The sequence below is a fragment of the Oncorhynchus masou genome, chromosome 12 (genome assembly GCF_036934945.1).
Source record: "Oncorhynchus masou masou isolate Uvic2021 chromosome 12, UVic_Omas_1.1, whole genome shotgun sequence".
Classification (NCBI taxonomy): Eukaryota; Metazoa; Chordata; class Actinopteri; order Salmoniformes; family Salmonidae; genus Oncorhynchus; species Oncorhynchus masou.
Genome location: NC_088223.1, coordinates 15460281 through 15478450, shown reverse-complemented (window position 1 = coordinate 15478450; position 18170 = coordinate 15460281). Strand labels below are relative to the sequence as shown.

At 43.5% G+C, this 18170-nt stretch overlaps 1 protein-coding gene across 1 annotated transcript in view; it reads right to left on the bottom strand.

The window, feature by feature from the left end:
- Positions 1–18170, bottom strand: part of adgrb2 (adhesion G protein-coupled receptor B2) — a 600103-nt gene that overhangs the window by 227788 nt on the left and 354145 nt on the right. The window contains exon 9 of the mRNA XM_064979676.1: positions 3118–3224. Coding sequence (XP_064835748.1) covers positions 3118–3224 — 107 coding nt within the window. The remainder of the gene's footprint in view (positions 1–3117; positions 3225–18170) is intronic.

The following is an 18170-nucleotide window of genomic DNA, read 5'->3' as shown; positions in this document are numbered from 1 at the left end:
AGCCCCTAGCCCTCAGACTCTAACCCTCAGCTCCTAGCCCTCAGCCCCTAGCCCTCAGCCCCTAGCCCTCAGCCCCTAATACTCAGACTCTAACCCTCAGCTCCTAGCCCTCAGCCCCTAATACTCAGACTCTAACCCTCAGCTCCTAGCCCTCAGCCCCTAATACTCAGACTCTAACCCTCAGCTCCTAGCCCTCAGCCCCTAGCCCTCAGCCCCTAGCCCTCAGCCCCTAGCCCTCAGCTCCTAGCCCTCAGCCCCTAGCCCTCAGCCCCTAGCCCTCAGCCCCTAGCCCTCAGCCCCTAACACTCAGACTATAGCCCTCAGCCCCTAGCCCTCAGCTCCTAGCCCTCAGCCCCTAATACTCAGACTCTAACCCTCAGCTCCTAGCCCTCAGCCCCTAATACTCAGACTCTAACCCTCAGCTCCTAGCCCTCAGCCCCTAATACTCAGACTCTAACCCTCAGCTCCTAGCCCTCAGCCCCTAGCCCTCAGCCCCTAGCCCTCAGACTCTAACCCTCAGCTCCTAGCCCTCAGCCCCTAGCCCTCAGCCCCTAGCCCTCAGCCCCTAATACTCAGACTCTAACCCTCAGCTCCTAGCCCTCAGCCCCTAATACTCAGACTCTAACCCTCAGCTCCTAGCCCTCAGCCCCTAATACTCAGACTCTAACCCTCAGCTCCTAGCCCTCAGCCCCTAGCCCTCAGCCCCTAGCCCTCAGACTCTAACCCTCAGCTCCTAGCCCTCAGCCCCTAGCCCTCAGCCCCTAGCCCTCAGCTCCTAGCCCTCAGCCCCTAATACTCAGACTCTAACCCTCAGCTCCTAGCCCTCAGCCCCTAGCCCTCAGCCCCTAGCCCTCAGACTCTAACCCTCAGCCCCTAGCCCTCAGCCCCTAGCCCTCAGCCCCTAGCCCTCAGACTCTAACCCTCAGCTCCTAGCCCTCAGCCCCTAGCCCTCAGCCCCTAGCCCTCAGACTCTAACCCTCAGCTCCTAGCCCTCAGCCCCTAGCCCTCAGCCCCTAGCCCTCAGCCCCTAATACTCAGACTCTAACCCTCAGCTCCTAGCCCTCAGCCCCTAATACTCAGACTCTAACCCTCAGCTCCTAGCCCTCAGCCCCTAATACTCAGACTCTAACCCTCAGCTCCTAGCCCTCAGCCCCTAGCCCTCAGCCCCTAGCCCTCAGACTCTAACCCTCAGCTCCTAGCCCTCAGCCCCTAGCCCTCAGCCCCTAGCCCTCAGCTCCTAGCCCTCAGCCCCTAATACTCAGACTCTAACCCTCAGCTCCTAGCCCTCAGCCCCTAGCCCTCAGCCCCTAGCCCTCAGACTCTAACCCTCAGCCCCTAGCCCTCAGCCCCTAGCCCTCAGCCCCTAATACTCAGACTCTAACCCTCAGCTCCTAGCCCTCAGCCCCTAATACTCAGACTATAGCCCTCAGCCCCTAGCCCTCAGCCCCTAGCCCTCAGACTCTAACCCTCAGCCCCTAGCCCACAGCCCCTAACACTCAGACTCTAACACTCAGACCCTAGCCCTCAGCCCCTAACCCTCAGCCCCTAACACTCAGCCCCTAGCCCTCAGCCCCTAACACTCAGCCCCAAGCCCTTATTAGGCATTTTTGCAGATATAACTGGATAGATACTGGATACTCTACGTGTCTATGTATTTCACATTGCTGCATGACACTTTGACTGATAACCATGTACACACACACACACACACACACACACACACACACACACACACACACACACACACACACACACACACACACACACACACACACACACACACACACACACACACACACACACACACACACACACACACACAGAGAACAGTGATCTTCAGTCACAACAGCAATCAAACCTAATGAACCGCAGCTCCATGCTAATGAAAGGTTAGTGGTGAACGCAGGCCTAGGCTAACAGTGCAATCAACCAATCACAGCACGCTTGGTGGCCACCCCGCTGGCTTCCATTATCGCCATGGAGACAGACGGTCAGAGGTCACGCAGTAGGACAGTTGATGATTAATCTCAGTTACCCAGATGTAAAATGATCTAAAAGAAAGTGTAATTTCTTGTTAACCCTTGTGATTACCTTTGTGTAAAGGAAGGAAGCGAAGTTTCCTCCCTTGTAAATGGAAACTTTTGGCCAAACCACTCCTTCCGCTAATTTCACTTGTATTTATAATGGCCAAAAAGAACATTTTCGCTTCACTGCGCCAGTTTAAGCAACGCCTTTGCCCAATCCTGATTCATCCAAATCATCAATGATGAAAACCAAAAACCAGGAACTACTGCTGTTCGTAATCACTCTATGTGAGCCTTGACAGATTCTTGCCATTTCAACTTCCATGAGAATCTGTCCATAAGAGATTAGTCAATGATTAACCAATGCATTCATTAAACAATGGATGAAATCAGTAACTCATTAGAGAGGGAGAAAGTGTTGAGAGTGATGACAATGCTACTTATGACTAACTGGACAAACTTTTCACAGAAAGTTATTCACGGCCAGAAATCATAAACCATCTCAGAGTTGAGTGCTGATCTAGGATCAGGCCCCACATGTTCATGTAATATTATTCATTATTATTTATAAGGCAAAACTGATCTCAGCACTCTTACTATAAGACACTTTATGAATACAATCCCACGTCTATTGACGGGCAAACAAATACGATGTGGGCGTCAACATAATTCATTTATTCAACCTGTGTTGGGCAAGGTCAGTCTTCGAGAACAAATTGTTTATTTAAACAGCGATCTGTTTAATCATTGAGTTGTTCATTGTATAGGCTAGAAGAAGAAAGGAAGTCCATAGTTTTGAAATAGCGATGGAAATATTGAGGAAGTGGAAGACATGCTAAAACGACAACATTAAGCACATGTGCATTTCAAATGTACAATGTTCAAATGGCTCAGCTATGACCTACTACTAAATATGACAAGAACAGAAGACTTTCTGCTCGTTGTCTGTGTGTTATTATGTGCCATCTGGATAGAAGGTAGCTTACTAAAATGCATTCACAATAACATTGTGGCTCATTGAGCATGTTATACAAGACCGAGTGTATTTGAATAAATTAGATGTGAATAGAGAGAGCGTGAAAAAGGGCCTTACAGATAAATGTAAATATCTGAATTCCATCGAGACGCATCTGGCGAAGCTCGGAGGACCCCAGTAAGCAACTCCATTAGCGTCCAGCAAGCAACGACGACTAGCAGATCCTAGAGAGAGAGGAGAGAGAGAACGAGATGTCATTGTTATGTACAACTTAACAGCAATAACACATTGGTTTCATGTTATCCAGTAACCTCATGAGATTCTCATTGCAACTTGTTTCCAACATAGTATACCCACTATAATGTAGAGCGGAGGTCAACCTCAGGTCAACCATCCACCGAACACTATCTAATATACAACTACTCTATAAGGTCACACACATAGTATACATGTACACAGTTATTGAGAGGGAAACTTAGAAACAACATATGGTGAAACTGAAACTTGAGCCCTGTGGGATACCATTGCAGGTCTTCACGGATCCACCTGTACCCGAATACACGACAATCCATCTGGGACCCAAGCGGGTCCAGAATTCTAAATAATGTCACCGGTCTGGGTTGGATCTGATATGATTGTCACAGGTCTCGGATATGAGTCATTTTAACTGACTTGTCTGGAAGGTCCCATAAAAGATCTGAGCGCGACTGCTGCAGTAGAGAGAGAGATATATTTATCATTTATGCTGCTGCTCTTTGGTTTGCATGAGTGGCGCGTGTAGCTCGTTGTTGGGCCAATTATAAGTCATCAAAGAGGCAATACGCTGCTGCCATGAAGCAACAGTTTTTGGCAAAAGTTAGAGGATATCTAATCAATGGAAGATGGAATTAAAATGATGGAATAAAAAGTTGAAGGAGATGGATAGACTGGAATTACCAAGAGCCAACAGGTGGGCTCCTACAACAGGTGGGCTCCTACAACAGGTGGGCTCCTACAACAGGTGGGCTCCTACAACAAGTGGGCTCCTACAACAGGTGGGCTCCTACAACAGGTGGGCTCCTACAACAAGTGGGCTCCTACAACAGGTGGGCTCCTACAACAGGTGGGCTCCTACAACAGGTGGGCTCCTACAACAGGTAGGCTCCTACAACAGGTGGGCTCCTACAACAGGTAGGCTCCTACAGCAGGTGGGCTCCTACAACAGGTGGGCTCCTACAGCAGGTGGGCTCCTACAACAGGTGGGCTCCTACAACAGGTGGGCTCCTACAACAGGTGGGCTCCTACAACAGGTAGGCTCCTACAACAGGTAGGCTCCTACAACAGGTAGGCTCCTACAACAGGTGGGTTCCTACAACAGGTGGGCTCCTACAACAGGTGGGCTCCTACAACAGGTAGGCTCCTACAACAGGTGGGCTTCTACACCAGGTGGACTCCTACAACAGGTGAGCTTCTACAACAGGTAGGCTCCTACAACAGGTGGGCTCCTACAACAGGTGGGCTTCTACAACAGGTGGGCTCCTACAACAGGTAGGTTCCTACAACAGGTGGGCTCCTACAACAGGTGAGCTTCTACAACAGGTAGGCTCCTACAACAGGTGGGCTCCTACAGCAGGTGGGCTCCTACAACAGGTGGGCTCCTACAACAGGTGGGCTCCTACAACAGGTGGGCTCCTACAACAGGTGGGCTCCTACAACAGGTGGGCTCCTACAACAGGTGGGCTCCTACAACAGGTAGGCTCCTACAACAGGTGGGTTCCTACAACAGGTGGGCTTCTACAACAAGTAGGCTCCTACAACAGGTGGGATCCTACAACAGGTGGGATCCTACAACAGGTAGGCTTCTACAACAGGTGGGCTTCTACAACAGTTAGGCTCCTACAACAGGTGGGCTTCTACAACAGGTGGGATCCTACAACAGGTGGGCTTCTACAAAAGGTAGGCTCCTACAACAGGTGGGCTTCTACAACAGGTTTGATCCCACAACACGTGGGCTCCTACAACAGATTTAGCTAGCTTAACATGCTTCTCCTTGGTTCATGGAGTCAAGACAGGTACTACATAATCTTATTGGATGATGAATAACCTAGCCATGGCAGCTATTAGTCTACTATAGTGCGAGTCAGCTTGTTGGTTGGTTGTTGTCTCTTGTCTCTTCCTCTCTCCTCCCTGTTCCCCGTGTCACTCGCTCCAGTACGGCCCCTCCCACGCCTGCTTTCATCACTTGGATCAGATTGAACTCGGTCTGGATCCGACCAGGTCTATACAGAACGGGTCTAGTTGTCCTCAGGTCCGTTCGTTTGGAACGGGTCTATATATTTAAAAAAATACATGTACAGTTGAAGTTGGAAGTTTACATACACTTGGAGTTATTAAAACTCGTTTTCAACCACTCCACAAATTTCTTCTTAACAATCTACAGTTTGGGCAAGTTGGTTAGGACATCTACTTTGTGCATGACACAATAATTATTTCAACAAGTTGTTCACAAATCGATGATTTGACTGATAATTCACTGTATCACAATTCCAGTTGGTCAGAAGTTTACATTAACACAAAATTGACTGTGTCTAGGAAAGCTTGGAAAATTCCAGAAAATTATGTCATGGCGTTAGAAGCATCTGATAGGCTAATTGACATCATTTGAGTCAATTGGAGGTGTGGATTTATTTCAAGGTCTACCTTCAAACTCATTGCCTCTTTGCTTGACATCATGGGAAAATCTAAAGAAATTAGCCAAAATTGTAGACCTCCACAAGTCAGGTTCCTTGGGAACAATTTCCAAATGCCTGAAGGTAGCATGTTCATCTGTACAAACAAAAGTATGCAAGTATAAACACCATGGGACCACACAGCCGTCATACTGCTCAGGAAGGAGATTTGTTCTGTCCCCTAGAGATTAATGTACTTAGGTGTGAAAAGTGCGAATCAATCCCAGAACAAAAGCAAAGGACCTTGTGAAGATGCTGGAGGAAACAGGTACAAAAGTATATATCCACAGTAAAACGAGTCCTATATCGACATAACCTGAAAGGCCCCCCAGCAAGGAAGAAGCCACTGCTCCAAAACCGCCATAAAAAAAGCCAGACTATGGATTGCAACTGCACATGGGGACAAAGATCATACTTTTTGGAGAAATGTCCTCTGGTCTGATGAAACAGAAATAGAACTGTTTTGCCATAATGACCATCATTATGTTTGGAGGAAAAAGGGGGAGGCTTGCAAGCTGAAGAACACCACCCCAACCATGAAGCACAGGGGTGGCAGAATCATGTTGTGGGGTGGTTTGCTGCAGGAGGGACTGGTGCACTTCACAAAATAGATGGCATCACGAGGAATGACCATTATGTGGGTATATCAAAGCATCCCAACTTATTGTGGGAAGCTTGTGGAAGGCTACCCAAAACATTTGACCCAAGTTGAACAATTTAAAGGCAATAGTACCAAATATTTATTGAGTGTATGAAAAACTTCTGACCCAATGGGAATGTGATTAAATAAATAAAAGCTGAAATAAATTCTTCTCTCTACTGTTATTCTGACATTTCACATTCTTAAAATAAAGTGGTGATCCTAACTGACCTTGGACAGGGAATTTTTACTAGGATTAAATGTCAGGAAATTATGAAAAACTGAGTTTAAGTGTATTTGGCTAAGGTGTATGTAAACTTCCAACTTAATCTGTATGTAAATTGGGTCTGGGTGGGAAATCTGGAGATCCATTTCGTATCAGGTCCAACTTCATGACATCTAGACACCGTACAAAGTACCTTCTCTGCTGGAATAGATTCCACACACACGTACATGCACGCACACGCAAACATACACACAGGCACTTGTGCACACACAAGAGCTCACAGACACACACACACACACACATTTCAAAGTCCTCATCTATTAAGCAGTATATTATTAGTTACAGTGAGTGCCTGAGGACAGTGTCTGGGTGGGCACCTGCTCTGAAAAAAACATCTGATAGAAAATAACATGAATCTCCAGCACCTCAATATTAACCAGAATGTATTACTTTTCACACTCACACTGTAGTAGTACTAGTACTAGTAGTGGTCAGACACTTAGTACTAGTAGTGGTCAGACACTTAGTACTTGTAGTGGTCAGACACTTAGTACTAGTAGTGGTCAGACACTTAGTACTAGTAGTAGTCAGACACTTAGTAATAGTAGTAGTCAGACACTTAGTACTAGTAGTACCAGCAGTAGTCAGACACTTAGTACTAGTAGTAGTCAGACACTTAGTACTAGTAGTGGTCAGACACTTAGTACTAGTAGTGGTCAGACACTTAGTACTAGTAGTGGTCAGACACTTAGTACTAGTAGTGGTCAGACACTTAGTACTAGTAGTGGTCAGACACTTAGTACTAGTAGTGGTCAGACACTTAGTACTAGTAGTGGTCAGACACTTAGTACTAGTAGTGGTCAGACACTTAGTACTAGTAGTGGTCAGACACTTAGTACTAGTAGTGGTCAGACACTTAGTACTAGTAGTGGTCAGACACTTAGTACTAGTAGTGGTCAGACACTTAGTACTAGTAGTGGTCAGACACTTAGTACTAGTAGTAGTCAGACACTTAGTACTAGTAGTGGTCAGACACTTAGTACTAGTAGTGGTCAGACACTTAGTACTAGTAGTGGTCAGACACTTAGCACTAGTAGTGGTCAGACACTTAGTACTAGTGGTAGTCAGACACTTAGTACTAGTAGTAGTCAGACACTTAGTACTAGTAGTACCAGCAGTAGTCAGACACGTAGTACTAGTAGTGGTCAGACACTTAGTACTAGTAGTAGTCAGACACTTAGTACTAGTAGTAGTCAGACACTTAGTACTAGTAGTAGTCAGACACTTAGTACTAGTAGTGGTGAGACACTTAGTACTTGTAGTGGTCAGACACTTAGTACTTGTAGTGGTCAGACACTTAGTACTTGTAGTGGTCAGACACTTAGTACTAGTGGTAGTCAGACACTTAGTACTAGTAGTAGTCAGACACTTAGTACTAGTAGTACCAGCAGTAGTCAGACACGTAGTACTAGTAGTGGTCAGACACTTAGTACTAGTAGTAGTCAGACACTTAGTACTAGTAGTGGTCAGACACTTAGTACTTGTAGTGGTCAGACACTTAGTACTTGTAGTGGTCAGACACTTAGTACTTGTAGTGGTCAGACACTTAGTACTAGTAGTGGTCAGACACTTAGTACTAGTAGTGGTCAGACACTTAGTACTAGTAGTGGCCAGACACTTAGTACTAGTAGTGGTCAGACACTTAGTACTAGTAGTGGTCAGACACTTAGTACTAGTAGTGGTCAGACACTTAGTACTAGTAGTGGTCAGACACTTAGTACTAGTAGTGGTCAGACACTTAGTACTAGTAGTGGTCAGACACTTAGTACTAGTAGTGGTCAGACACTTAGTACTAGTAGTGGTCAGACACTTAGTACTAGTAGTGGTCAGACACTTAGTACTAGTAGTGGTCAGACACTTAGTACTAGTAGTAGTCAGACACTTAGTACTAGTAGTGGTCAGACACTTAGTACTAGTAGTGGTCAGACACTTAGTACTAGTAGTGGTCAGACACTTAGCACTAGTAGTGGTCAGACACTTAGCACTAGTGGTGGTCAGACACTTAGTACTAGTGGTAGTCAGACACTTAGTACTAGTAGTAGTCAGACACTTAGTACTAGTAGTACCAGCAGTAGTCAGACACGTAGTACTAGTAGTGGTCAGACACTTAGTACTAGTAGTAGTCAGACACTTAGTACTAGTAGTAGTCAGACACTTAGTACTAGTAGTGGTGAGACACTTAGTACTTGTAGTGGTCAGACACTTAGTACTTGTAGTGGTCAGACACTTAGTACTTGTAGTGGTCAGACACTTAGTACTAGTGGTAGTCAGACACTTAGTACTAGTAGTAGTCAGACACTTAGTACTAGTAGTACCAGCAGTAGTCAGACACGTAGTACTAGTAGTGGTCAGACACTTAGTACTAGTAGTAGTCAGACACTTAGTACTAGTAGTGGTCAGACACTTAGTACTTGTAGTGGTCAGACACTTAGTACTTGTAGTGGTCAGACACTTAGTACTAGTAGTGGTCAGACACTTAGTACTAGTAGTGGTCAGACACTTAGTACTAGTAGTGGCCAGACACTTAGTACTAGTAGTAGTCAGACACTTAGTACTAGTAGTAGTCAGACACTTAGTACTAGTAGTACCAGCAGAGGTCAGACACGTAGTACTAGTAGTGGTCAGACACTTAGTACTAGTAGTAGTCAGACACTTAGTACTAGTAGCAGTCAGACACTTAGTACTAGTAGTACCAGCAGTAGTCAGACACGTAGTACTAGTAGTGGTCAGACACTTAGTACTAGTAGTGGTCAGACACTTAGTACTAGTAGTGGTCAGACACTTAGTACTAGTAGTGGTCAGACACTTAGTACTAGTAGTAGTCAGACACTTAGTACTAGTAGTAGTCAGACACTTAGTACTAGTAGTGGTCAGACACTTAGTACTAGTAGTAGTCAGACACTTAGTACTAGTAGTAGTCAGACACTTAGTACTAGTAGTAGTCAGACACTTAGTACTAGTAGTACCAGCAGTAGTCAGACACGTAGTACTAGTAGTGGTCAGACACTTAGTACTAGTAGTAGTCAGACACTTAGTACTAGTAGTAGTCAGACACTTAGTACTAGTAGTACCAGCAGTAGTCAGACACGTAGTACTAGTAGTGGTCAGACACTTAGTACTAGTAGTAGTCAGACACTTAGTACTAGTAGTGGTCAGACACTTAGTACTAGTAGTGGTCAGACACTTAGTACTAGTAGTGGTCAGACACTTAGTACTAGCAGTAGTCAGACACTTAGTACTAGTAGTGGTCTGACACTTAGTACTAGTAGTAGTCAGACACTTAGTACTAGTAGTACTAGTAGTAGTCAGACACTTAGTACTAGTAGTAGTCAGACACTTAGTACTAGTAGTGATCAGACACTTAGTACTAGTAGTACCAGCAGTAGTCAGACACTTAGTACTAGTAGTAGTCAGACACTTAGTACTAGTAGTACCAGCAGTAGTCAGACACATAGTACTAGTAGTGGTCAGACACTTAGTCCTAGTAGTAGTCAGACACTTAGTACTAGTAGTAGTCAGACACTTAGTACTAGTAGTACCAGCAGTAGTCAGACACATAGTACTAGTAGTGGTCAGACACTTAGTACTAGTAGTAGTCAGACACTTAGTACTAGTAGTAGTCAGACACTTAGTACTAGTAGTACCAGCAGAGGTCAGACACGTAGTACTAGTAGTGGTCAGACACTTAGTACTAGTAGTAGTCAGACACTTAGTACTAGTAGTAGTCAGACACTTAGTACTAGTAGTACCAGCAGTAGTCAGACACGTAGTACTAGTAGTGGTCAGACACTTAGTACTAGTAGTAGTCAGACACTTAGTACTAGTAGTGGTCAGACACTTAGTACTAGTAGTGGTCAGACACTTAGTACTAGTAGTACCAGCAGTAGTCAGACACATAGTACTAGTAGTGGTCAGACACTTAGTACTAGTAGTAGTCAGACACTTAGTACTAGTAGTAGTCAGACACTTAGTACTAGTAGTACCAGCAGTAGTCAGACACGTAGTACTAGTAGTGGTCAGACACTTAGTACTAGTAGTAGTCAGACACTTAGTAATAGTAGTGGTCAGACACTTAGTACTAGTAGTGGTCAGACACTTAGTACTAGCAGTAGTCAGACACTTAGTACTAGTAGTGGTCTGACACTTAGTACTAGCAGTAGTCAGACACTTAGTACTAGTAGGACTAGTAGTAGTCAGACACTTAGTACTAGTAGTACTAGTAGTAGTCAGACACTTAGTACTAGTAGTGATCAGACACTTAGTACTAGTAGTACCAGCAGTAGTCAGACACTTAGTACTAGTAGTAGTCAGACACTTAGTACTAGTAGTACCAGCAGTAGTCAGACACATAGTACTAGTAGTGGTCAGACACTTAGTCCTAGTAGTAGTCAGACACTTAGTACTAGTAGTAGTCAGACACTTAGTACTAGTAGTAGTCAGACACTTAGTACTAGTAGTACCAGCAGTAGTCAGACACATAGTACTAGTAGTGGTCAGACACTACTTAGTACTAGTAGTAGTCAGACACTTAGTACTAGTATTACCAGCAGTAGTCAGACACGTAGTACTAGTAGTGATCAGACACGTAGTACTAGTAGTGGTCAGACACTTAGTACTAGTAGTAGTCAGACACTTAGTACTAGTAGTAGTCAGACACTTAGTACTAGTAGTGGTCAGACACTTAGTACTAGTAGTGGTCAGACACTTAGTACTAGTAGTGGTCAGACACTTAGTACTAGTAGTGGTCAGACACTTAGTACTAGTAGTAGTCAGACACTTAGTACTAGTAGTAGTCAGACACTTAGTACTAGTAGTAGTCAGACACTTAGTACTAGTAGTGGTCAGACACTTAGTACTAGTAGTGGTCAGACACTTAGTACTAGCAGTGGTCAGACACTTAGTATTAGTAGTGGTCAGACACTTAGTACTAGTAGTAGTCAGACACTCAGTACTAGTAGTAGTCAGACACTTAGTACTAGTAGTAGTCAGACACTTAGTACTAGTAGTGGTCAGACACTTAGTACTAGTAGTGGTCAGACACTTAGTACTAGTAGTGATCAGACACTTAGTACTAGTAGTACCAGCAGTAGTCAGACACGTAGTACCAGTAGTAGTCAGACACTTAGTGCTAGTAGTAGTCAGACACTTAGTACTAGTAGTACCAGCAGTAGTCAGACACATAGTACTAGTAGTGGTCAGACACTTAGTACTAGTAGTAGTCAGACACTTAGTACTAGTAGTAGTCAGACACTTAGTACTAGTAGTACCAGCAGTAGTCAGACACTTAGTACTAGTAGTGGTCAGACACTTAGTACTAGTAGTGGTCAGACACTTAGTACTAGTAGTGGTCGGACACTTAGTACTAGTAGTAGTCAGACACTTAGTACTAGTAGTGGTCTGACACTTAGTACTAGTAGTAGTCAGACACTTAGTACTAGTAGTACTAGTAGTAGTCAGACACTTAGTACTAGTAGTAGTCAGACACTTAGTACTAGTAGTAGTCAGACACTTAGTACTAGTAGTACTAGTAGTGATCAGACACTTAGTACTAGTAGTACCAGCAGTAGTCAGACACTTAGTACTAGTAGTGGTCAGACACTTAGTACTAGTAGTAGTCAGACACTTAGTACTAGTAGTAGTCAGACACTTAGTGCTAGTAGTGGTCTGACACTTAGTACTAGTAGTACTAGTAGTAGTCAGACACTTAGTACTAGTAGTAGTCAGACACTTAGTGCTAGTAGTCGTCAGACACTTAGTGCTAGTAGTCGTCAGACACTTAGTGCTAGTAGTAGTCAGACACTTAGTGCTAGTAGTCGTCAGACACTTAGTACTAGTAGTAGTCAGACACTTAGTAATAGTAGTGGTCAGACACTTAGTACTAGTAGTGGTCAGACACTTAGTACTAGTAGTAGTCAGACACTTAGTACTAGTAGTGGTCAGACACTTAGTACTAGTAGTAGTCAGACACTTAGTACTAGTAGTAGTCAGACACTTAGTACTAGTAGTAGTCAGACACTTAGTACTAGTAGTTCCAGCAGTAGTCAGACACGTAGTACTAGTAGTGGTCAGACACTTAGTACTAGTAGTAGTCAGACACTTAGTACTAGTAGTGGTCAGACACTTAGTACTAGTAGTGGTCAGACACTTAGTACTAGCAGTAGTCAGACACTTAGTACTAGTAGTGGTCTGACACTTAGTACTAGCAGTAGTCAGACACTTAGTACTAGTAGGACTAGTAGTAGTCAGACACTTAGTACTAGTAGTACTAGTAGTAGTCAGACACTTAGTACTAGTAGTGATCAGACACTTAGTACTAGTAGTACCAGCAGTAGTCAGACACTTAGTACTAGTAGTAGTCAGACACTTAGTACTAGTAGTACCAGCAGTAGTCAGACACATAGTACTAGTAGTGGTCAGACACTTAGTCCTAGTAGTAGTCAGACACTTAGTACTAGTAGTAGTCAGACACTTAGTACTAGTAGTAGTCAGACACTTAGTACTAGTAGTACCAGCAGTAGTCAGACACATAGTACTAGTAGTGGTCAGACACTACTTAGTACTAGTAGTAGTCAGACACTTAGTACTAGTATTACCAGCAGTAGTCAGACACGTAGTACTAGTAGTGATCAGACACGTAGTACTAGTAGTGGTCAGACACTTAGTACTAGTAGTGGTCAGACACTTAGTACTAGTAGTGGCCAGACAGGGTAGCCTAGTGGTTAGAGCGTTGGACTAGTAACCGGAAGGTTGTGAGTTCAAACCCCCGAGCCGACAAGGTACAAATCTGTCGTTCTGCCCCTGAACAGGCAGTTAACCCACTGTTCCCAGGCCGTCATTGAAAATAAGAATGTGTTCTTAACTGACTTGCCTGGTTAAATAAAGGTAAAAATTAACTTGTAAGTCGCTCTGGATAAGAGCGTCTGCTAAATGACGTAAATGTAAATGTAAATGTAGTAGTGGTCAGACACTTAGTACTAGTAGTGGTCAGACACTTAGTACTAGTAGTGGTCAGACACTTAGTACTAGTAGTGGTCAGACACTTAGTACTAGTAGTGGTCAGACACTTAGTACTAGTAGTGGTCAGACACTTAGTACTAGTAGTGGTCAGACACTTAGTACTAGTAGTGGTCAGACACTTAGTACTAGTAGTGGTCAGACACTTAGTACTAGTAGTGGTCAGACACTTAGTACTAGTAGTGGTCAGACACTTAGTACTAGTAGTAGTCAGACACTTAGTACTAGTAGTGGTCAGACACTTAGTACTAGTAGTGGTCAGACACTTAGTACTAGTAGTGGTCAGACACTTAGCACTAGTAGTGGTCAGACACTTAGCACTAGTGGTGGTCAGACACTTAGTACTAGTGGTAGTCAGACACTTAGTACTAGTAGTAGTCAGACACTTAGTACTAGTAGTACCAGCAGTAGTCAGACACGTAGTACTAGTAGTGGTCAGACACTTAGTACTAGTAGTAGTCAGACACTTAGTACTAGTAGTAGTCAGACACTTAGTACTAGTAGTGGTGAGACACTTAGTACTTGTAGTGGTCAGACACTTAGTACTTGTAGTGGTCAGACACTTAGTACTTGTAGTGGTCAGACACTTAGTACTAGTGGTAGTCAGACACTTAGTACTAGTAGTAGTCAGACACTTAGTACTAGTAGTACCAGCAGTAGTCAGACACGTAGTACTAGTAGTGGTCAGACACTTAGTACTAGTAGTAGTCAGACACTTAGTACTAGTAGTGGTCAGACACTTAGTACTTGTAGTGGTCAGACACTTAGTACTTGTAGTGGTCAGACACTTAGTACTAGTAGTACCAGCAGAGGTCAGACACGTAGTACTAGTAGTGGTCAGACACTTAGTACTAGTAGTAGTCAGACACTTAGTACTAGTAGCAGTCAGACACTTAGTACTAGTAGTACCAGCAGTAGTCAGACACGTAGTACTAGTAGTGGCCAGACACTTAGTACTAGTAGTAGTCAGACACTTAGTACTAGTAGTAGTCAGACACTTAGTACTAGTAGTACCAGCAGAGGTCAGACACGTAGTACTAGTAGTGGTCAGACACTTAGTACTAGTAGTAGTCAGACACTTAGTACTAGTAGCAGTCAGACACTTAGTACTAGTAGTACCAGCAGTAGTCAGACACGTAGTACTAGTAGTGGTCAGACACTTAGTACTAGTAGTGGTCAGACACTTAGTACTAGTAGTGGTCAGACACTTAGTACTAGTAGTGGTCAGACACTTAGTACTAGTAGTAGTCAGACACTTAGTACTAGTAGTAGTCAGACACTTAGTACTAGTAGTGGTCAGACACTTAGTACTAGTAGTAGTCAGACACTTAGTACTAGTAGTAGTCAGACACTTAGTACTAGTAGTAGTCAGACACTTAGTACTAGTAGTACCAGCAGTAGTCAGACACGTAGTACTAGTAGTGGTCAGACACTTAGTACTAGTAGTAGTCAGACACTTAGTACTAGTAGTAGTCAGACACTTAGTACTAGTAGTACCAGCAGTAGTCAGACACGTAGTACTAGTAGTGGTCAGACACTTAGTACTAGTAGTAGTCAGACACTTAGTACTAGTAGTGGTCAGACACTTAGTACTAGTAGTGGTCAGACACTTAGTACTAGTAGTGGTCAGACACTTAGTACTAGCAGTAGTCAGACACTTAGTACTAGTAGTGGTCTGACACTTAGTACTAGTAGTAGTCAGACACTTAGTACTAGTAGTACTAGTAGTAGTCAGACACTTAGTACTAGTAGTAGTCAGACACTTAGTACTAGTAGTGATCAGACACTTAGTACTAGTAGTACCAGCAGTAGTCAGACACTTAGTACTAGTAGTAGTCAGACACTTAGTACTAGTAGTACCAGCAGTAGTCAGACACATAGTACTAGTAGTGGTCAGACACTTAGTCCTAGTAGTAGTCAGACACTTAGTACTAGTAGTAGTCAGACACTTAGTACTAGTAGTACCAGCAGTAGTCAGACACATAGTACTAGTAGTGGTCAGACACTTAGTACTAGTAGTAGTCAGACACTTAGTACTAGTAGTAGTCAGACACTTAGTACTAGTAGTACCAGCAGAGGTCAGACACGTAGTACTAGTAGTGGTCAGACACTTAGTACTAGTAGTAGTCAGACACTTAGTACTAGTAGTAGTCAGACACTTAGTACTAGTAGTACCAGCAGTAGTCAGACACGTAGTACTAGTAGTGGTCAGACACTTAGTACTAGTAGTAGTCAGACACTTAGTACTAGTAGTGGTCAGACACTTAGTACTAGTAGTGGTCAGACACTTAGTACTAGTAGTGGTCAGACACTTAGTACTAGTAGTACCAGCAGTAGTCAGACACATAGTACTAGTAGTGGTCAGACACTTAGTACTAGTAGTAGTCAGACACTTAGTACTAGTAGTAGTCAGACACTTAGTACTAGTAGTACCAGCAGTAGTCAGACACGTAGTACTAGTAGTGGTCAGACACTTAGTACTAGTAGTAGTCAGACACTTAGTAATAGTAGTGGTCAGACACTTAGTACTAGTAGTGGTCAGACACTTAGTACTAGTAGTAGTCAGACACTTAGTACTAGTAGTGGTCAGACACTTAGTACTAGTAGTAGTCAGACACTTAGTACTAGTAGTAGTCAGACACTTAGTACTAGTAGTAGTCAGACACTTAGTACTAGTAGTTCCAGCAGTAGTCAGACACGTAGTACTAGTAGTGGTCAGACACTTAGTACTAGTAGTAGTCAGACACTTAGTACTAGTAGTAGTCAGACACTTAGTACTAGTAGTGGTCAGACACTTAGTACTAGTAGTGGTCAGACACTTAGTACTAGCAGTAGTCAGACACTTAGTACTAGTAGTGGTCTGACACTTAGTACTAGCAGTAGTCAGACACTTAGTACTAGTAGGACTAGTAGTAGTCAGACACTTAGTACTAGTAGTACTAGTAGTAGTCAGACACTTAGTACTAGTAGTGATCAGACACTTAGTACTAGTAGTACCAGCAGTAGTCAGACACTTAGTACTAGTAGTAGTCAGACACTTAGTACTAGTAGTACCAGCAGTAGTCAGACACATAGTACTAGTAGTGGTCAGACACTTAGTCCTAGTAGTAGTCAGACACTTAGTACTAGTAGTAGTCAGACACTTAGTACTAGTAGTAGTCAGACACTTAGTACTAGTAGTACCAGCAGTAGTCAGACACATAGTACTAGTAGTGGTCAGACACTACTTAGTACTAGTAGTAGTCAGACACTTAGTACTAGTATTACCAGCAGTAGTCAGACACGTAGTACTAGTAGTGATCAGACACGTAGTACTAGTAGTGGTCAGACACTTAGTACTAGTAGTAGTCAGACACTTAGTACTAGTAGTAGTCAGACACTTAGTACTAGTAGTGGTCAGACACTTAGTACTAGTAGTGGTCAGACACTTAGTACTAGTAGTGGTCAGACACTTAGTACTAGTAGTGGTCAGACACTTAGTACTAGTAGTAGTCAGACACTTAGTACTAGTAGTAGTCAGACACTTAGTACTAGTAGTAGTCAGACACTTAGTACTAGTAGTGGTCAGACACTTAGTACTAGTAGTGGTCAGACACTTAGTACTAGCAGTGGTCAGACACTTAGTATTAGTAGTGGTCAGACACTTAGTACTAGTAGTAGTCAGACACTCAGTACTAGTAGTAGTCAGACACTTAGTACTAGTAGTAGTCAGACACTTAGTACTAGTAGTGGTCAGACACTTAGTACTAGTAGTGGTCAGACACTTAGTACTAGTAGTGATCAGACACTTAGTACTAGTAGTACCAGCAGTAGTCAGACACGTAGTACCAGTAGTAGTCAGACACTTAGTGCTAGTAGTAGTCAGACACTTAGTACTAGTAGTACCAGCAGTAGTCAGACACATAGTACTAGTAGTGGTCAGACACTTAGTACTAGTAGTAGTCAGACACTTAGTACTAGTAGTAGTCAGACACTTAGTACTAGTAGTACCAGCAGTAGTCAGACACTTAGTACTAGTAGTGGTCAGACACTTAGTACTAGTAGTGGTCAGACACTTAGTACTAGTAGTGGTCGGACACTTAGTACTAGTAGTAGTCAGACACTTAGTACTAGTAGTGGTCTGACACTTAGTACTAGTAGTAGTCAGACACTTAGTACTAGTAGTACTAGTAGTAGTCAGACACTTAGTACTAGTAGTAGTCAGACACTTAGTACTAGTAGTAGTCAGACACTTAGTACTAGTAGTACTAGTAGTGATCAGACACTTAGTACTAGTAGTACCAGCAGTAGTCAGACACTTAGTACTAGTAGTGGTCAGACACTTAGTACTAGTAGTAGTCAGACACTTAGTACTAGTAGTAGTCAGACACTTAGTGCTAGTAGTGGTCTGACACTTAGTACTAGTAGTACTAGTAGTAGTCAGACACTTAGTACTAGTAGTAGTCAGACACTTAGTGCTAGTAGTCGTCAGACACTTAGTGCTAGTAGTCGTCAGACACTTAGTGCTAGTAGTAGTCAGACA